This window comes from Triticum aestivum, chromosome 7D, assembly GCF_018294505.1.
Source record: "Triticum aestivum cultivar Chinese Spring chromosome 7D, IWGSC CS RefSeq v2.1, whole genome shotgun sequence".
In the NCBI taxonomy this organism is placed as follows: Eukaryota; Viridiplantae; Streptophyta; class Magnoliopsida; order Poales; family Poaceae; genus Triticum; species Triticum aestivum.
Window position 1 is genome coordinate 509215523 of NC_057814.1, and position 14730 is coordinate 509230252.

Consider the following 14730-nt stretch of genomic DNA (forward strand, 5'->3'; position numbering starts at 1 on the left):
AAGAGGTGGCATCGAGCTTTGCTCACGCCGTGACCCGGCGAGTGCGGGAGAAAGACGGCGTCGATACACCCAAGGACTTGTGTCGTTACTGTTTTTATAAGGATGGTGTTGCAGGGGTTTGACAATTTGAATTGTAGCATTGGCCTTGTCCTCCGAGTAGGCAAACGTATTGCGGGTGGAGAGGCATTTCGCCGGGAGTCCCATCCACAAAAATCCCAAACCGGCCGCCCCCAGTTGGCCTTGTCCGCTTGCTCTCCGCGCGTGATCCCCCCCGCTTCGTCTCGCACCAACTTCCCCACTGGCTTTGGCTGGCTTCTCCCTTCCCCTCTCCTCTCCCTCTCCCGCTCCCGCCTGATTTTACTAACCGCTTCCGGGATTATTAGCGCGCGAGACCCACCGCTATAATAACGCCGCTAGCGACTACCCAGTGGCTGCTTAACACGACACGCATCGTGCTTCTGCCTGGCTGTTAGCGCGGCCGGCTAGCTCCGCTCAGCTCAGCTAGGGTTAGGGTTTGCGGCGAGCGCATGCGCCTGGGATGATGACGCCGCAGCGGTCGCCGGCGGTGATGGCGGGGGGAGGAGGAGGAGGCGGAGGGGGAGGGGGCGGCGGGGGTGGCGGGACGCCGGCGCTGCACTACCTGAGCGGGCCCTACGGGGACACGACGTACACCAAGGTGTTCGTGGGGGGCCTGGCGTGGGAGACGCGGAGCGAGGGCCTGCGCGCGCACTTCGAGGCCTACGGGGACATCCTCGAGGCCGTCGTCATCACCGACCGCGCCACCGGGAGGTCCAAGGGATACGGATTCGTGAGCACGCTTCTTCTTCCTTACTCTGTTTCTTCTTTCCTGTTGTGTGTTCTTCGGGGTGGGGATCATGGGGAGGGTGTGATTTTCGAGCTGGAGCTTTGTGGTTTTTTGGCCGGTGGTTTGTGGGGATCAGAGGTCTGGGGTTCAATTGGGGAGGTTTGTGGCCTCGAACGGCGGTGATCGGCTTGGAAGGCTTGTGAATTTGGGAGTTTTGCGGTACTAATAATAGTAGAGCAAGCTCGGGGAGCTGGCTGCTTTGGGGCGGTAACAGGGATATAATTTGACTCTGGCACGGGGATTGATTGACAAGCTTTGTTTTTCATGAGACCTGGGGTGTCTGTGTTAAAGCATATTTTAGCTGCTTGGGAAGTTTTTAGGCCTCTAAATTTGACTAAAATTTAGGAGTTTCATCATGAATTGCGGAACTATTTGAAGTGAATGCGGAAGCAATTTCGTTTTGGGGAAGGAAATTATTGGAAACCTGTTTCATGATGTTAAATTTTGTGTGGACATGCGTACAGGTGACCTTCCGGGATCCAGATTCGGCGAGGATGGCCTGCATGGATCCCTATCCGGTAATTGACGGGCGGCGTGCCAACTGTAATCTTGCCATCCTGGGGCGACCTGGACCAGCTGTGCCTTTTGGTCAGTCTCTGACCTGGTTTTCTATTGTCCCAATTACAATTATTTGAACTGCCAAATGTGTGTTGAGTTCTTTCCTGCAGCTTAATATTTTGCCCAGCTGGTTTAATTTAAAGTCAATGCCTGTTTCCAGTGTATTAGAGTTGCCATAATCATCCCATTTTCTATCATTTCAGAGTCTTACTTTTGGGCATGCCTATTTGTTTCAACTGCTGCCTTGTAACTCACGGTAGAAGAGAATAAAAGGATTTTTGTCACTACTCATGAAGTTAATGTGTAGTCCCATGCCCAGTTCTTCAGTGTCACAAGGCTAAACTGTAAAAATGGTCATGGACTCAACTATGAAAAGAAATGTGAGTTATTTAAAACAAATAAAAGAAAGAAGCTTGAGAGCTACTAGTCATATGCCAGATGTTTCTGAAGCTTTAGTGCATTACTTGAATGAAGGGAAGATTAGGTAACAGACAGTGGACTACTCATGAGTTGGTGGGTAGTAGAAAGCGTAGGACAATCATATTGGTTTTTGGATAAGGAACTCTTTGCCCACAAGTCAGACATCTTTTGCATAGTTTACAACTTGCGATGAAAGATGTTCATGATCACAAACACAAACACAAACACAAACACAAACAGTTTACGCAAACACAAGATCTTTGCTTCTGATAGAATGCACTTTCACAATAGGAGATTGTAACATTTGCTAAATTAGCTTGAAAAATAATTATTGTATTGTACCACTTATTAGTTTTCTTGGAAGATCAAAATAGGCAGACTAGCACGCATCCAATAGAATGGCCAAATTTTATGTTGAGATATTGCTCCTGGTCAATGAACACTCATAAACTGTTTGCACTTATAAATTTTAAATTTTATGAGTTTGTTCTACATTTATCTTTGGCAGGACCGAGCAAAAGAAATATAGTTATTAAGTTATCTTACTGGTTTATGCTTTTACCTTTTTTAGGCTCTTGTGTGTATATTCAATTATTGTAATAGTTTTCCTCCTTTTTAATGTGGTTATTATAGGACCTATAGGGCCGATCATGCCATACAATGGAGGTGCGGCGGTTCCAGGAGGCATGTATGTACCAAGCCCAACATATCAGCAACCCCCCTACAACTACTCGCAGGCTCTTGTGTATCCCCCTTATGGGTAGGTTAGCAATTCATTCGATGCATCGTTGGCAAAGATCATGCACAGCTAACAATGTGATCTGTTAGGCTGTCTGGCACACTGATTAAAGCTGTAGCTAGTCTGGAATTCTATGCTTTACAGGATTGCCAGTCTATATGATGTTGTCATGCTAGACTATCTGCTTATTTCCAATTGAACAGCCTGGCTGCAGCAAATAATAATCCGTTGTTGTTGTCATTGCAGGCCATCAACGTATGGACCGGAATACTTGTATCCACAGGTTGAGAACTCGTCCATAACTTTATATATTGGTTCTATTATTTTTGCTTTTGCTAATTTATTATATTTTTAGCTTTGTAGAATGCCTATGGTCCATATGTTGGACAACAGTATGTCCCGGTATATGGTGGTCCCAGAACAGTAGGCCCAGCGGTTTACCCGTATGGGCAGTTTGGCCAACCTGTGCCAAGTGATCATTCTTATTCACCTGGCTATGTGCCAGGTCACCTTCTCCCACTATCGAATCAAAATGCTGCAAATGCGCGTGCATCAGCGGTTCAGCAACAATATCCTCCAGGTAAGAAGTCAGTTGGTGATGGTTGACAATGTCTTGCACACAACTACGTTGTATTCTTCAAAGTTCTAACACATGCCTCTTTTGTGGAAACAGGAGCTCCACGCCCTCAGCAACAGCTCTTGCTCCCTGCTCGCGTGCAACAGTTCCCACCAAACAATGTCTCCGAACAAATGTCGGGATGACAAAAGGGATGCCGGTGACAAATTGGAGGTGCGTTAGCCTTGGTCAAACTGTAACTACAGTTCCTGCCTGTCAGGCTGTTGTGACATCCAGCCTGCCTTGTTGCAGGTACCCTCTAGTCTGCAGCAGGACTAAGAACAGCAGTACTGCTAATTGGGCGGCGTGCTTCTTTTCTTGCAAACTGTCTTCTTTTTCATTCTTAAAGGTTGGTAATTACATTGATCTTAACATTGCCATTAGCTAGCCCTTTTACTTGAAGTGCTGCCTGGGCTGAATTATATTTTTTCTCACTCTATTTCAGGTTGTCCTTATCCATGGTTACTTGCAACACTTATAATGTGAATGTTAAGCCGCCCTGTTGGATGGGGCGGGAAGCACAGAGCAAGAGCTGGAAAATGAAGCCACTCTTGCTCTGTTCAGTGTCTTGTACATTCTCCATCCCCTGCAGGAATTCTGATAGCTGGTGGTCTGTGCCTGGGACCAAACTGGATGCCGGAAAAGGAGTTCGGGCATCCAACCTGTGTATAGTAGCAGTAGCTCATGTAGGGTCAAATCTTAGAACAGTTCAATTCTTTCGGTCGCGTCTGGTTCATGCTGTGTATATCCATTCTCGTCCTTCTCGTATCATGTGTGAATGTGGTGGTATAGGTCTTTCAGTGTCATAGTGTCTTTTCTGTTGGCTGTGTAAATTATTATCCCTAAACTGAACTTGTATACCAGTTACATCACCGTGTAATTAAATAAGGCCAATTCTACCCTGTAAAAATAATATGATTCGTTGCAAGTTGCAACGCATGGAAGAATTGCAGTTGTCTACATGGTTCAAATTCAAATGCTCTCAACAAACAGCTTACCTCCTGAAAAAGTATTGAAATAAAAATGTTTATTTTCACCGTGGTTTACTTGCACCTTATATCACCCAGTTTTGGCCCGAAAGTGCATCCAGGTGAATTATCTGCTTTATTAAGTGCATCCTCAAATGGATGATCAAAGAGATAGTGTTGCAATGTCATTAATTAAGCACGTTTACCATATGCAGTGTTAAAGCAACGCATATGCATGGGGATTTTTATATTTCTCTCACTACGCTGCAGCATATCCTTTTAAAATTATGGCCAACAATAAGTACATGGGGTGATTTCAGACGCAATGGTGAAGCAGTGATTTCAAATCCAAAGATTGATTGTCTTCCTTCATTTTTATTTACTTCGCATATTAGCTTTGTTTTGAGTCAAATACTTTGTAAACTTTGATCAGGTTTATACAAAAAAAAATTAACATCAACAATACCGAATCAATACCATTAGAATCACCATTGAATATATTTCCATATCATGTATATTTGTTATTGTGGATGTTTAGATTGTTTTCTATAAACTTGATCAAACTTTATATAGTTTGACTTACGTCAAAGCTAATATGTGGAGTAAACAAAAACGAAGGGAGTACTTTGATAGCTTACATAATACTCCCTCTGTTCACAAATATAAGATGTTCTAACTTTTTTTAAAAATTGGATATATAAACACGTTTTAGTGTGTTTGTTCACTCATTTCGGTCCGTATGTAGTCCATATTGAAATATCCAAAACATCTTACATTTGTGAACGGAGGGAGTACAAGGATTTGGCAGAGTTGGGAAATTTTTAGGTTCGCAACATATTTTTGTGTGTCCTCCAAGGCATCCGTGTGCCAAGGTCCTCATAACTCATCTGCCTAAACAACAGCTAACCACTGTAACATTTCATCCGTTTACATGAACACTGCACTATGTTTATATATTAACAAAAAGAATTACAAACACAACCTATTGTGGATCAAATCATAAGAAAAACAGGATATTACAAAAGCAATCATACTTCAAATGGTTTTCTCTAGTAACACGGCTGATGCCGTGGCTCGTGTTACTATATACACTTTGCCCCCAGTTCAAGGTGACGCTATCGATGGAATGGGCGCACACGAAACCCTTCTGCATTACAGGGTCATGAGAAATTACCTCAGCGCATACCAGGCTCAAAAGAGTACCAAGTCATCAGGAATGGTCCTCTGTCTGGCCACATGTTCAGATGATAGAGCTCATTGGCTGAAGTGAATGTAGGCAAAATGTATTTTCCTCTATATACCTGATATTTGGACTAGTAATATGCACTGCAAAAGTTAGGACATACGCAGATCAGAGTTGTTGATAACATATGTGTAGCACAATATGGAAGTGGTTAGAACTAGGGAGAATCTTGACCTTGAACTCCAGGATCCTGAAGGAAGGGCTCATTCAGGATGTCAGAATGTTGTCACAAAATTGTGCGCCTAGCAGGACAGGAATGTGCCATTATACTTCTATCATAGGGCCTATTGATGATTTGAAGATTTTGTACAGCGCGTGTTGAACATCTCCAGAGCTATGCTCGCAGCGAATCAGATCAATCAACAGTGGGAAAAAGCGGGGCAGTACTCTCCTAAATGAATTTTTCTCTAGGTTATGCAGTAACTGCATCGCTAGAAGAACCAAGGGGGTCCTAGCAGACAGCTCCTCTTGCTTGGCAGCGCCCAGTGGCACTATGCAATGTAAAGTTTGATTGCCATGAGAAGCTTCATCAGATGGTCCATTCCCGGTGCACTTTAGATATGTCCGCAGTATTTTCTCACAGGCATCAAGTAGTCGTGATTCTATGTCCATGTCTTCCGATAAGAATGGATACCCATGGAGCACAGCTTGGAGAAGCTTGAGGTAGCTTTGGTATGTCTCGTTCTCGAAATGGACAACTGCTGGCTCAGATGCCTCCAGAAGGGAACATGCTTTATGGAATTTCATATGTAACGAAGAGTCTGAGCTCACTTCACTTGCATGAGTTGCAATACTTGATATCATCTCCAAAAGAATGCTAATGTGCTCAGCATGAAGATATTTTCCCTGCTCCTCGTACAATTTAATAATGCCCTGTGTACAAGGAAAAAACTGAGTATGGCGTGGGAAGAATGGAAGAGAAAAAGACTTGATTGTCGGGATCACTACAGCACAAGATGTTAGGTATTACCCAGTAAAGGAAGATAGTATTTGATAAGGCTTCAGAGCTTACTTCAACACAAGAACTGGCACAATAACCTCTCTAAGGTAGAACCAAACTGTCCCATAGAGCCATAGAGGCACTTGGACCTAGTTTGGTTTAGAAGGGTGCCTTGGGGGAAATGGGAAATCACTCTATTCATTGATCCTCAGAACCCCCTATTATCTTAACAATCTCCTCTCTTTGTCCTAACAACTCATTATTCTAAAAATACGGTGTCTAATTGAGGAGAAAACCAACTAGGCACTAGCTACTAAGGCTTCCGGATTCTAAGACACCTGTGCAGAAAATGAGTCAAGCCTATTCCAGTCCATCTAACCTACTCCCTCCGTTCCATATTACTTGTCGTGGTTTTAGTGTATGGAACGGAGGGAGTAGATGCCCAGAGCCAAACTGTGTAAACGATCAAATAGGTCCTTATATGTTTTTGCATTTTACCATCCAAAAAGGATCTCTAAATCAAAATTAAAGCATACACGAGTATGAGTGTCTTAGCAAGATAATGTACATGAGAACAGTGTTGCTCAGTTGGCTAGGTGCACGAGTGGAAGACAAGGCCGCCTGCATTCGGTTCTAGGACTCCACAGTTGGCTCACAGTTGTCTCATTTATATATTAAAAATAAATAGGCGCTGGTTCCCATAGATCTAGGCAAGATAATGTACATTGGTCCAATTTAATTAACAAAAAGCAAGTACCTGAACGATTAAGAGTATTAGGGCCATATGATTTTTCAGTTTGACAATGGCGTAAGAAGTTGTCTCCATATTAGCTTCGTCTTCATCATTACTATAAATTTCATGATCTGAATAGTGATCAGCTTCCGAATAAGATTCCATTCTATCTGGAATGTCGATGTCTTGCATCATCCTTACAATTTTAGAGAACACAATAAAGGTTTGTGTTGATGATTCTTTGAAGCAGAGAAGAACATCTTTCCATTCCTCCTTGGAAAGTTTACTGCCAACTCCCTCCGCCAACCGTAGCAAAGCAGATACACCGATGGTAGCAGAATGTTTATAGGGACTTCTGATAAAATATGCGACAATAGATGCAACTCTTGCAAGTTCTGGCCGCATCACGTCAAAGAAATCAACAAATAAACCCACTAGAGATTTCACTGCCAATGTTTGCGTTTCAAGAGTTGAAAAATCACCCTCGGCGCCGTTTGATGTTAAGGTCTGATCATTGACCCTAGACCTTTGATTGCTAAACAGAGGATAAACAACAGACTCTAATATACTGGTCCAAAAGGACTGAGAAAAGAGGTGCCCATGATCCTTCAGAATATCAAAAAGCACTCCTACAGCACTTTTCCCAATGGTCAGCCTTGGATCAGTTGTCAATCTGGCTAAACCTGAAAAGGCAAGAAAACCAAAAGGAAAAAAAATAAATATTTATCAATTTATCTTAAAATCCTCTATGTTTTCATATTTTTCATCTAACAAGGTTCACACTGCATACATAAGTAACTAGCACTTCCGCAAATGAAGTAGTGCTGTACCTTCAAGGAGAGGAACCCAGAAGGAAACATAATCATTCTTGTTCACAATGGCATTTCCTTCTGACATGTCTGAATTCCTGGGTCCATCGGCACCCTTATCTTGACAGACAAATCCTTCGTCGGCAAGTTTAACAGCACAGAACCGGAGAAATGCAATAGCATTGAGACTGGCCTCGCTATTAAATTGGCTACTTGTAAATGCAATAAGACATTGGACACAATCTGTAAATGTTGTGGCATCTGTCTCGGTTATGTATCGAAAGTAGTCACGGACAATTCTTTCCATAGTCCCAAATGCCACTAGGACAGTACTCTTCGTATCATCAACCGCAGCAGAAGTAAAAACCTGGATATTGACAAATAAAAAACAATGAATAACATATGCTAGCTTTATTTTTCATGGACTGACCACACTAACTCCAGATGTGAACTTATCCAAGGCACTCGAAGTAAACTAAAATTAACCAATGAAACAATACATACCGTAAAAACACCCTTCCAGCCAGATTTTATGTTGTTAACTCGACTTAGGACCATCTGTGAGACACATCGAACAATTAGCTCACGCACTTCTGGAACATTACTCTTCTGCATAACAACCACAAAGGGTTGAAGGAACTCATTTTGAAAGTTATAGTTTGCCAGTTCCTCTCTTTCCAAAAACTTCATTGCTAGCTGCCTTAGAGAGTCCATTACGAACATTGCAACAGAAAGATTTTCTAATAATCCAACAGACACAAAAAATTCTGATAGAACTTTCCAAATTCGAGACCACACCAAACGTATGCGGTTGATATTGTAATGCCTGCACAAACAAAATCCAGAATTAGACTAGCTAAGATATACTGAGTCATGGTTATTGTATGCTACTTAAAACTGTTGGTTTTATGTGTGGATCTCAAGAATTTTCTTACGCAATCTCTACTATTTTTGTAAGGCAGAAGATACGAGGATCTGACGGAGACTGCAACTCAGTCATTGAGACCTTGCAAAGAGCTTTCACAAAAGCAACAATGGCATCACTGTTTAACCTTTGACTATGGGCAAATATATGATTCAACTCAACAATGCCTATCTGGTCCAGCAAATTTATGTTTGATATGAAATTATTGATCTGTTCAGGAGTAACCAATGCTGAGGCACTGGTTTTTGCAACAGTGCTATCATAAGAACCCCCTCTAACAGCAGCCATCACGGCAGGATTCTGAAGAGCATTGGCTCTCTTTGAAGGTAGAACAGAAGTAGACATCTGATTTTTTCCTTCTGACTCAACCATAGGCACTGTCAGAAATGAAGCATCAGTAGGTACCCCTTCTCCAAGCAAATGTAAATGTTCAAACCGTGATAAACATGTTAGCACGTGCTCCCAAGCTTCCTGCAAGTAATTTCCATCTTCGATTGCGATAGAAATTATAGCCTGTTGAGAAAAAAATCAAGTAAATACATCATTCAGCCACTTTGAAACGTCAGATATGTCTAGCTGCTTACCGGTGAAGTATATCAAGAACAAAAAAGGGACTTCTATCACCAACATTGAGTATACCCTCCCAAAATAAGGATTGTTCAACAAAAATTGGCATATTTAATGGTAATCATTTTTTCAAAATAACATCAAGAACATAACCATAAAAATCACTTTTCAGACGGTTCAAACTCCAATATGCTCAATGTCAGAAGTTTTATTATGCTCACTAAAAATCAGTCACAAAAATCCTGCAGCAGCACTATTTGTAGGTGAGCAGTGGGTGGTTGCAATTCTGACCCTCACTGTGTTTTAAGTTTGTACTTTTCGCTTTCAAGGAGAGCACTGAAACACCAAAAGGGGCAAAAGGACAGTAGATTATATAATTACATTAAACACCAAACAATATGCAAGATATGAAATTTGTATAAGCTGGTGCAACCAGTTTGCACACAAGGAGAGTGGCAGAAGTAAGAATTTGCAAGTAACAAGCTAGAATATATATGATCCAAAGATCCATAGGATCAAATATGCCTAGTTTTGAAGATCCATAAGATCATGGTGTCAGAATGTAACCTAACCACTGAGTAATTCACTCGTGGTCCTCAAAAAAAATATGCCTAGTTTTGAAGAACTGATTAGATAAAGAAACATTTAATAAATTTCACAAAAGCAATATGCTTTCATTGACATCCTACCTTAACAGCGTCGACATTCTTCTGTTTCATATCTGCAGCAGAATGGAGGGATGTGAATTTGGCTATGGAAGTCAAAAAGGCATCTCTCTGTGTCTGCAGGCACATAACAGAGGTGACATGCACTGCCGATCTTAATCCAATTAAACACTGTGATGTAGCAGCCTTGTCATCACTTTGGTCTAGTGTCACACTGAACGCAGCCATCATAGGAGCCCAACAGGCCTCCATCATGAACCTTAAAATGGTTGCATCAGCAACAATATAAAACACAGACCTGCATGCACAAGCTTAAGTTCATAAAGTATCATTCACCATATAAGTATCCTAACAAAGAGAAAATATGCTGATCTTACTCTGATTTCCCATGCTTTGCTTTAAATTTCTCATGTATGTGCTTAATGAGCAAGTCATTTGCGCCGTGTGCCTTGTCTTCTGTCAGTCCCCAATTGACAAGGTTCATAATGTTGTCTAAGCCTAGAAGCTTACTTACGCTGTTGGTTTGCTTGGTTTGTGCAGCTGAAGAATCAGCACTCATTTTGATCTCATTGCTAACAATTTGGTCGTACAATGTACTTAAGTAAGCTTCAGGTAAATCCTTCCCATCATCAATTCCCCGGTTATTGCGCATAAAATCAGCCTTAGACATCTGCACACAAAAAATCACCATTATTACATGTGCGCCATTCCCAGATGATAACATAGGCAGATTTGACTTGCCTTATCCTTCACCATGACACTGTGAGCATCAGTGTTTAGCAAGATCACGGAATAAGCAAGAATATAAGCGGTATCTGCACTGGTAAAAACATTTGGGTTGCATTTACAGAAGCGTTCAGCAAATTTTTCCATTATCCTGTCAATCTTCTGTGCTTCCCCTGGTAACCTGAAACCTCGCAGAAAGAATCTAATTGCCTCACCGAAATCCAACCCTTTAAAGTTTAGTGCATCCACATAGGCATGCATGACCTTGAGAGGAAACTCGTCTCTTTCACCCAAATAGTCTCCAACCATTGTTGCATTTAAGCCAGCAGTGTTTATCAAGAAAGAAGCCACATCTTCCGGGGACTGGCCTAACTTCTTGCTTCGAATGAGAAAGTCAATACCTTTGGAAGGTTTTCTGTTAAACAAGGCAATTCCTTTCTGCAGAAGGAAACATAGGTCTGTCAGTAATCCTTTAAAAGAAATAGTTTCTACCTCAAGAAATAGAAACAGTTAAAAGTAGGCAATCATTTACACCTGAAGTTCTATTTTGTAAGCACGTCGTTGCTCAACTGAAGAAGAATCAGATACGTCAGAGCTACTAGACTCAGATTGCAGATCATAATCCATTCCTGTCCCTTCTTCTCCATTATGCATATTATGATTGTCCACTGAACTTAGTACTTCAGAATTTATAGGGAGAACTTCACCAATTCTCAGCTGCTGGTCCATCCATGAACCCATTGATTTGATAACAGTTGCAAGGCACTTGACAGATTCAATTCGAAATGTTTGGTCTTGTGCAACAGTTAGTGTCGTTGTTGATCCATCAGGGACACCTAAAGCCGTCTTAAGTAGTCCATTCACAATCCTGTAAACAGCGATGGAATTAAATTGCTTTGCTGTGAAATTAGAAAGAGAACGCCATTTTTTTTCCAGTAGAAATTGCACATCTAGAACTGTATACTGTACCCTTTGTATAGACTGTTCACTATATTTGATAAGAACGTAAGAATACAAATGAATCTTATTAACCAACGCAAATCTTCATCAAGAATAAAGCTAGCGTACCTTTCAAAAATGTTCGGTGCGTCGACGTCACAATCATAGTTCACAAAGATATCAATAATAACCTGAGGTTCTTTACAAATCTTCTCCAGAAAGTTTAGAACTGTCATTTTTTGCAAAAAGCTAGGCTGAAGAACATTTTCAAGAACCCTTAGGACAAGCATAGGAAAAAATATTCCAATTTCCTCCTTCAAACCAGATCTAAACCTTAACAGAAGACCCATAAAAATGGAGCACAAAAGCTGGAAAACACTCATTGCTGACATGGCACTGTTCTTCAACAAGGATAAACAAAGGTACTGCTTGATTGCTTCAAGATACCTGAACAAGCAGAAGAAAAAACAGTGATATTAGTAGGATGCCCTTTCTAGTGAACCCCGCGCTCAATTCAATTTGGAATGATCAAATGACTCAACCAGCTTCCATTATAGAAATTTTGGTGTGTGATTAGATGAAACATTTCAGTACGAACAAATACTAAATTCTAGATTATAAATCAGCAGTACTGATTATTGTGTTAGTTCCAACTGCCAAGTGGCATCATCAAACTCGCTCCATCACTGACTGTTATCAATGCATAGGCTATGTAGCTCTGATATTCGCTTCTCAGTTCTCATCGACCTGCTTGGTGTCCTTAACGACCTTTTTGTATGCATTCTTTGCTGGGAGAACCACAACGAATTGAATTAGAAATTACTGCAATACAGGCTGACACTAACATGAGGTTCAGGCTCTAGTACAAAGGAACATAAATCAAATATCAATAGTTCTAACATTTAGCATGTTCATGAATTCCTCGATGATCTAGAGAAACAAACACATCATCCAAAGTTCCAAACACAACCAAATTCATGAAACAAGTACCAATGGTTCCTCCATCAGAAAAATCCTCATGTGACCAACCCATATGGCAGTTAGGAGTGTTCAACCATGATTTGAACACGAACAGTGAAAAAATCGCCGATTAGTGCTGCGGTCATTTTCTTTCGTTAACCTCATACGGCATGGCAGAGTCAGTAAAAAATGACAAGTGGTTTTCACGGGTTGGATTAGAACCGTTTTTTGACACCCCTAATAGCATTGATCGAGCAGATTACACAGAAACAACACGCGCAGATGTCATCTATATAGAAAAAATGACACGCTACTCTCCTGGTTTTTTTAGCACTCGCTGTTGGCAAGTAAAGTTTGCTCCATCATCCATTTTAACCTCTCTCCCCTACCCCTATCATTTTGGCATGTTAAGACTCACTGGAACAATAATATTTATGGAAAGAGGGAATGCAATAAATTCTGGTGTATATAATCAGAAGAAGCATAGCTATGTGTGCATACTTCTCATTTGTCTTCCAGAACGGCCCTGCGTTGTCGATGACCATCCTAAGTAGCTCAAGTGACAACACCTTCCCCCGGAGAAGTACTGGATCATCCGGGTTATCCGGAGTGGCGAACTTCATTGACAGTTTGCAGAGGTTTTTGAACAACGCCAGTCCATCCTCCCTGATCCTGCTCATGCTCTCATCCTCCCCGCCTCTGTCCCCCTCGGCCAGCACATGGGCGGCCTCCTCTGGCGCGTCGCTCCCCTCCATCGCCTCATTTATGAACGTCTGGGCCTCCTGCACGACGCTGGAGTCGTTGAGGCTCCGGTCGGAGAGGTCCATCATGTCCGCAGCTGAGACGGTGCGCACGCGGACGTCCATGGCATCCGCCTCCACGCGCGCGAACACGACGACCAGCACCTGCGCGAGCGCCAGCTTGGCGCAGAGCTGGTTCCCGCCGCTGGCGCTCCCCAGGTACAAGTTATAGCACGCCTTCACCATCTGGCCCAGGCACTCCCCGCGGACGGAGACCGAGGGGCATCGCGCGAAGGCGACGAGCACGCGGAGCGCGGCTAGCTCGAGGGCGTCGTCGCCGAGGCCGCCGCAGGAGAGGACCGCGGCGAAGAGCCTGGAGACCGGCGAGGGGTCGGCCGGGGCGACGTCGCCGAGGAGGAGGCGGAGAGAGAGGAGGCTGGCGACGCACTCGAGGGCCGGCTCGGCGACCTTGGGGGAGCCGGGATCGAGGGCGAGGAGGAGCGCCTGGAGCGCGGCCTCGGCGACGGGGGCGGGGAGGCCGGGGATGGGCGAGGCGGACGGCTCGGGGGCCGGGGCCGGGGCGGCGGCGGAGAGGAGGTCGATGGCGGACTTGCAGGCGGAGACGAGCGCGGAGTGCTTGCGCCAGGAGGAGTGCTTGATGACCTTGTCGAGGGCGCGGCCGAGCACGCGGCCGGCCGGGGAGGCGCCGCCGAGGGGATCGGCCTCGGCGTCGCCCGCCGACGACGACATTAGGGCGGGGCGCGTGTCCGGCTAGGTGGATGCGGCGGCGGCTGGGCTCATCGGCGGTCGGTGGCGGTGGGAGATCTGGGGCTGGGAGTTGGTGCTCTCGCTGGACTCTGCCGCTTCGCTGGTAGCTGCGGACTGGAGGGAGCGGGGAAACGAAAGGGAAAGGAACTCGCAGCAGATCAGCGGAGCACGGGAGCAGTAAACCGCAAGTCATCTTTGCTCCCGTGGACAGTTCGACGAAGCTTAACAACCAACCAAAGACCTGAATCTGGTCTCTGGTCTGACGGCCACGTACGCCATGACTTAGACAGACCATTGTCTGTCAAAAAAAGGAATTAGATCTAATTTCCCCTGTATAAGAATCTCCAATTCTTGCATTTCAACTAAACATTTTAGTAGAATGCTCGTGCATTGTTAAAGACCTATTAATTTTTTTCTGATTACATATCTTTCCCAAATAATAAAGCACGGATTGACTTTGTCGGGTTCACCGTCACAATACGCTTCTTTTCATGAATTTACGCTTTCAGTTTGAATTTAAAACATATTCGAGGTGGTACTAAATTTACA

General features: G+C 43.5%; 2 protein-coding genes across 3 annotated transcripts; one reads left to right on the forward strand and one right to left on the reverse strand.

Moving 5' to 3' along the window:
- The first annotated feature begins 224 nt into the window (after positions 1-224).
- LOC123164723 (RNA-binding protein 38) lies at positions 225-4158 on the forward strand. 2 transcript variants are annotated; one of them, XM_044582272.1, is made up of 8 exons: positions 225-808; positions 1330-1453; positions 2477-2603; positions 2829-2865; positions 2946-3162; positions 3256-3372; positions 3462-3547; positions 3644-4158. In XM_044582272.1, exons 1-6 carry the CDS (start codon positions 539-541, stop codon positions 3342-3344), a joined length of 864 nt encoding a protein of 287 aa, XP_044438207.1. In that variant the 5' UTR covers positions 225-538; the 3' UTR covers positions 3345-3372; positions 3462-3547; positions 3644-4158. The 2 variants fall into 2 exon arrangements, with proteins under 2 accessions (XP_044438207.1, XP_044438206.1); XM_044582271.1 differs by having other exon boundaries at positions 231-808; positions 3451-3547.
- Positions 4159-5069: 911 nt separating this feature from the next.
- Positions 5070-14337, reverse strand: LOC123164722 (brefeldin A-inhibited guanine nucleotide-exchange protein 1). Its single transcript, XM_044582270.1, has 12 exons — positions 13175-14337; positions 11843-12160; positions 11309-11642; positions 10790-11212; positions 10426-10718; positions 10073-10346; positions 8827-9329; positions 8396-8717; positions 7913-8258; positions 7107-7765; positions 5584-6282; positions 5070-5492 (listed from the first exon to the last, which is right to left on the reverse strand). The coding sequence occupies exons 1-11, from the start codon at positions 14161-14163 to the stop codon at positions 5674-5676; spliced, it is 5070 nt and encodes a 1689-aa protein (XP_044438205.1). The 5' UTR covers positions 14164-14337; the 3' UTR covers positions 5070-5492; positions 5584-5673.
- Between the last annotated feature and the right edge of the window lie 393 nt (positions 14338-14730).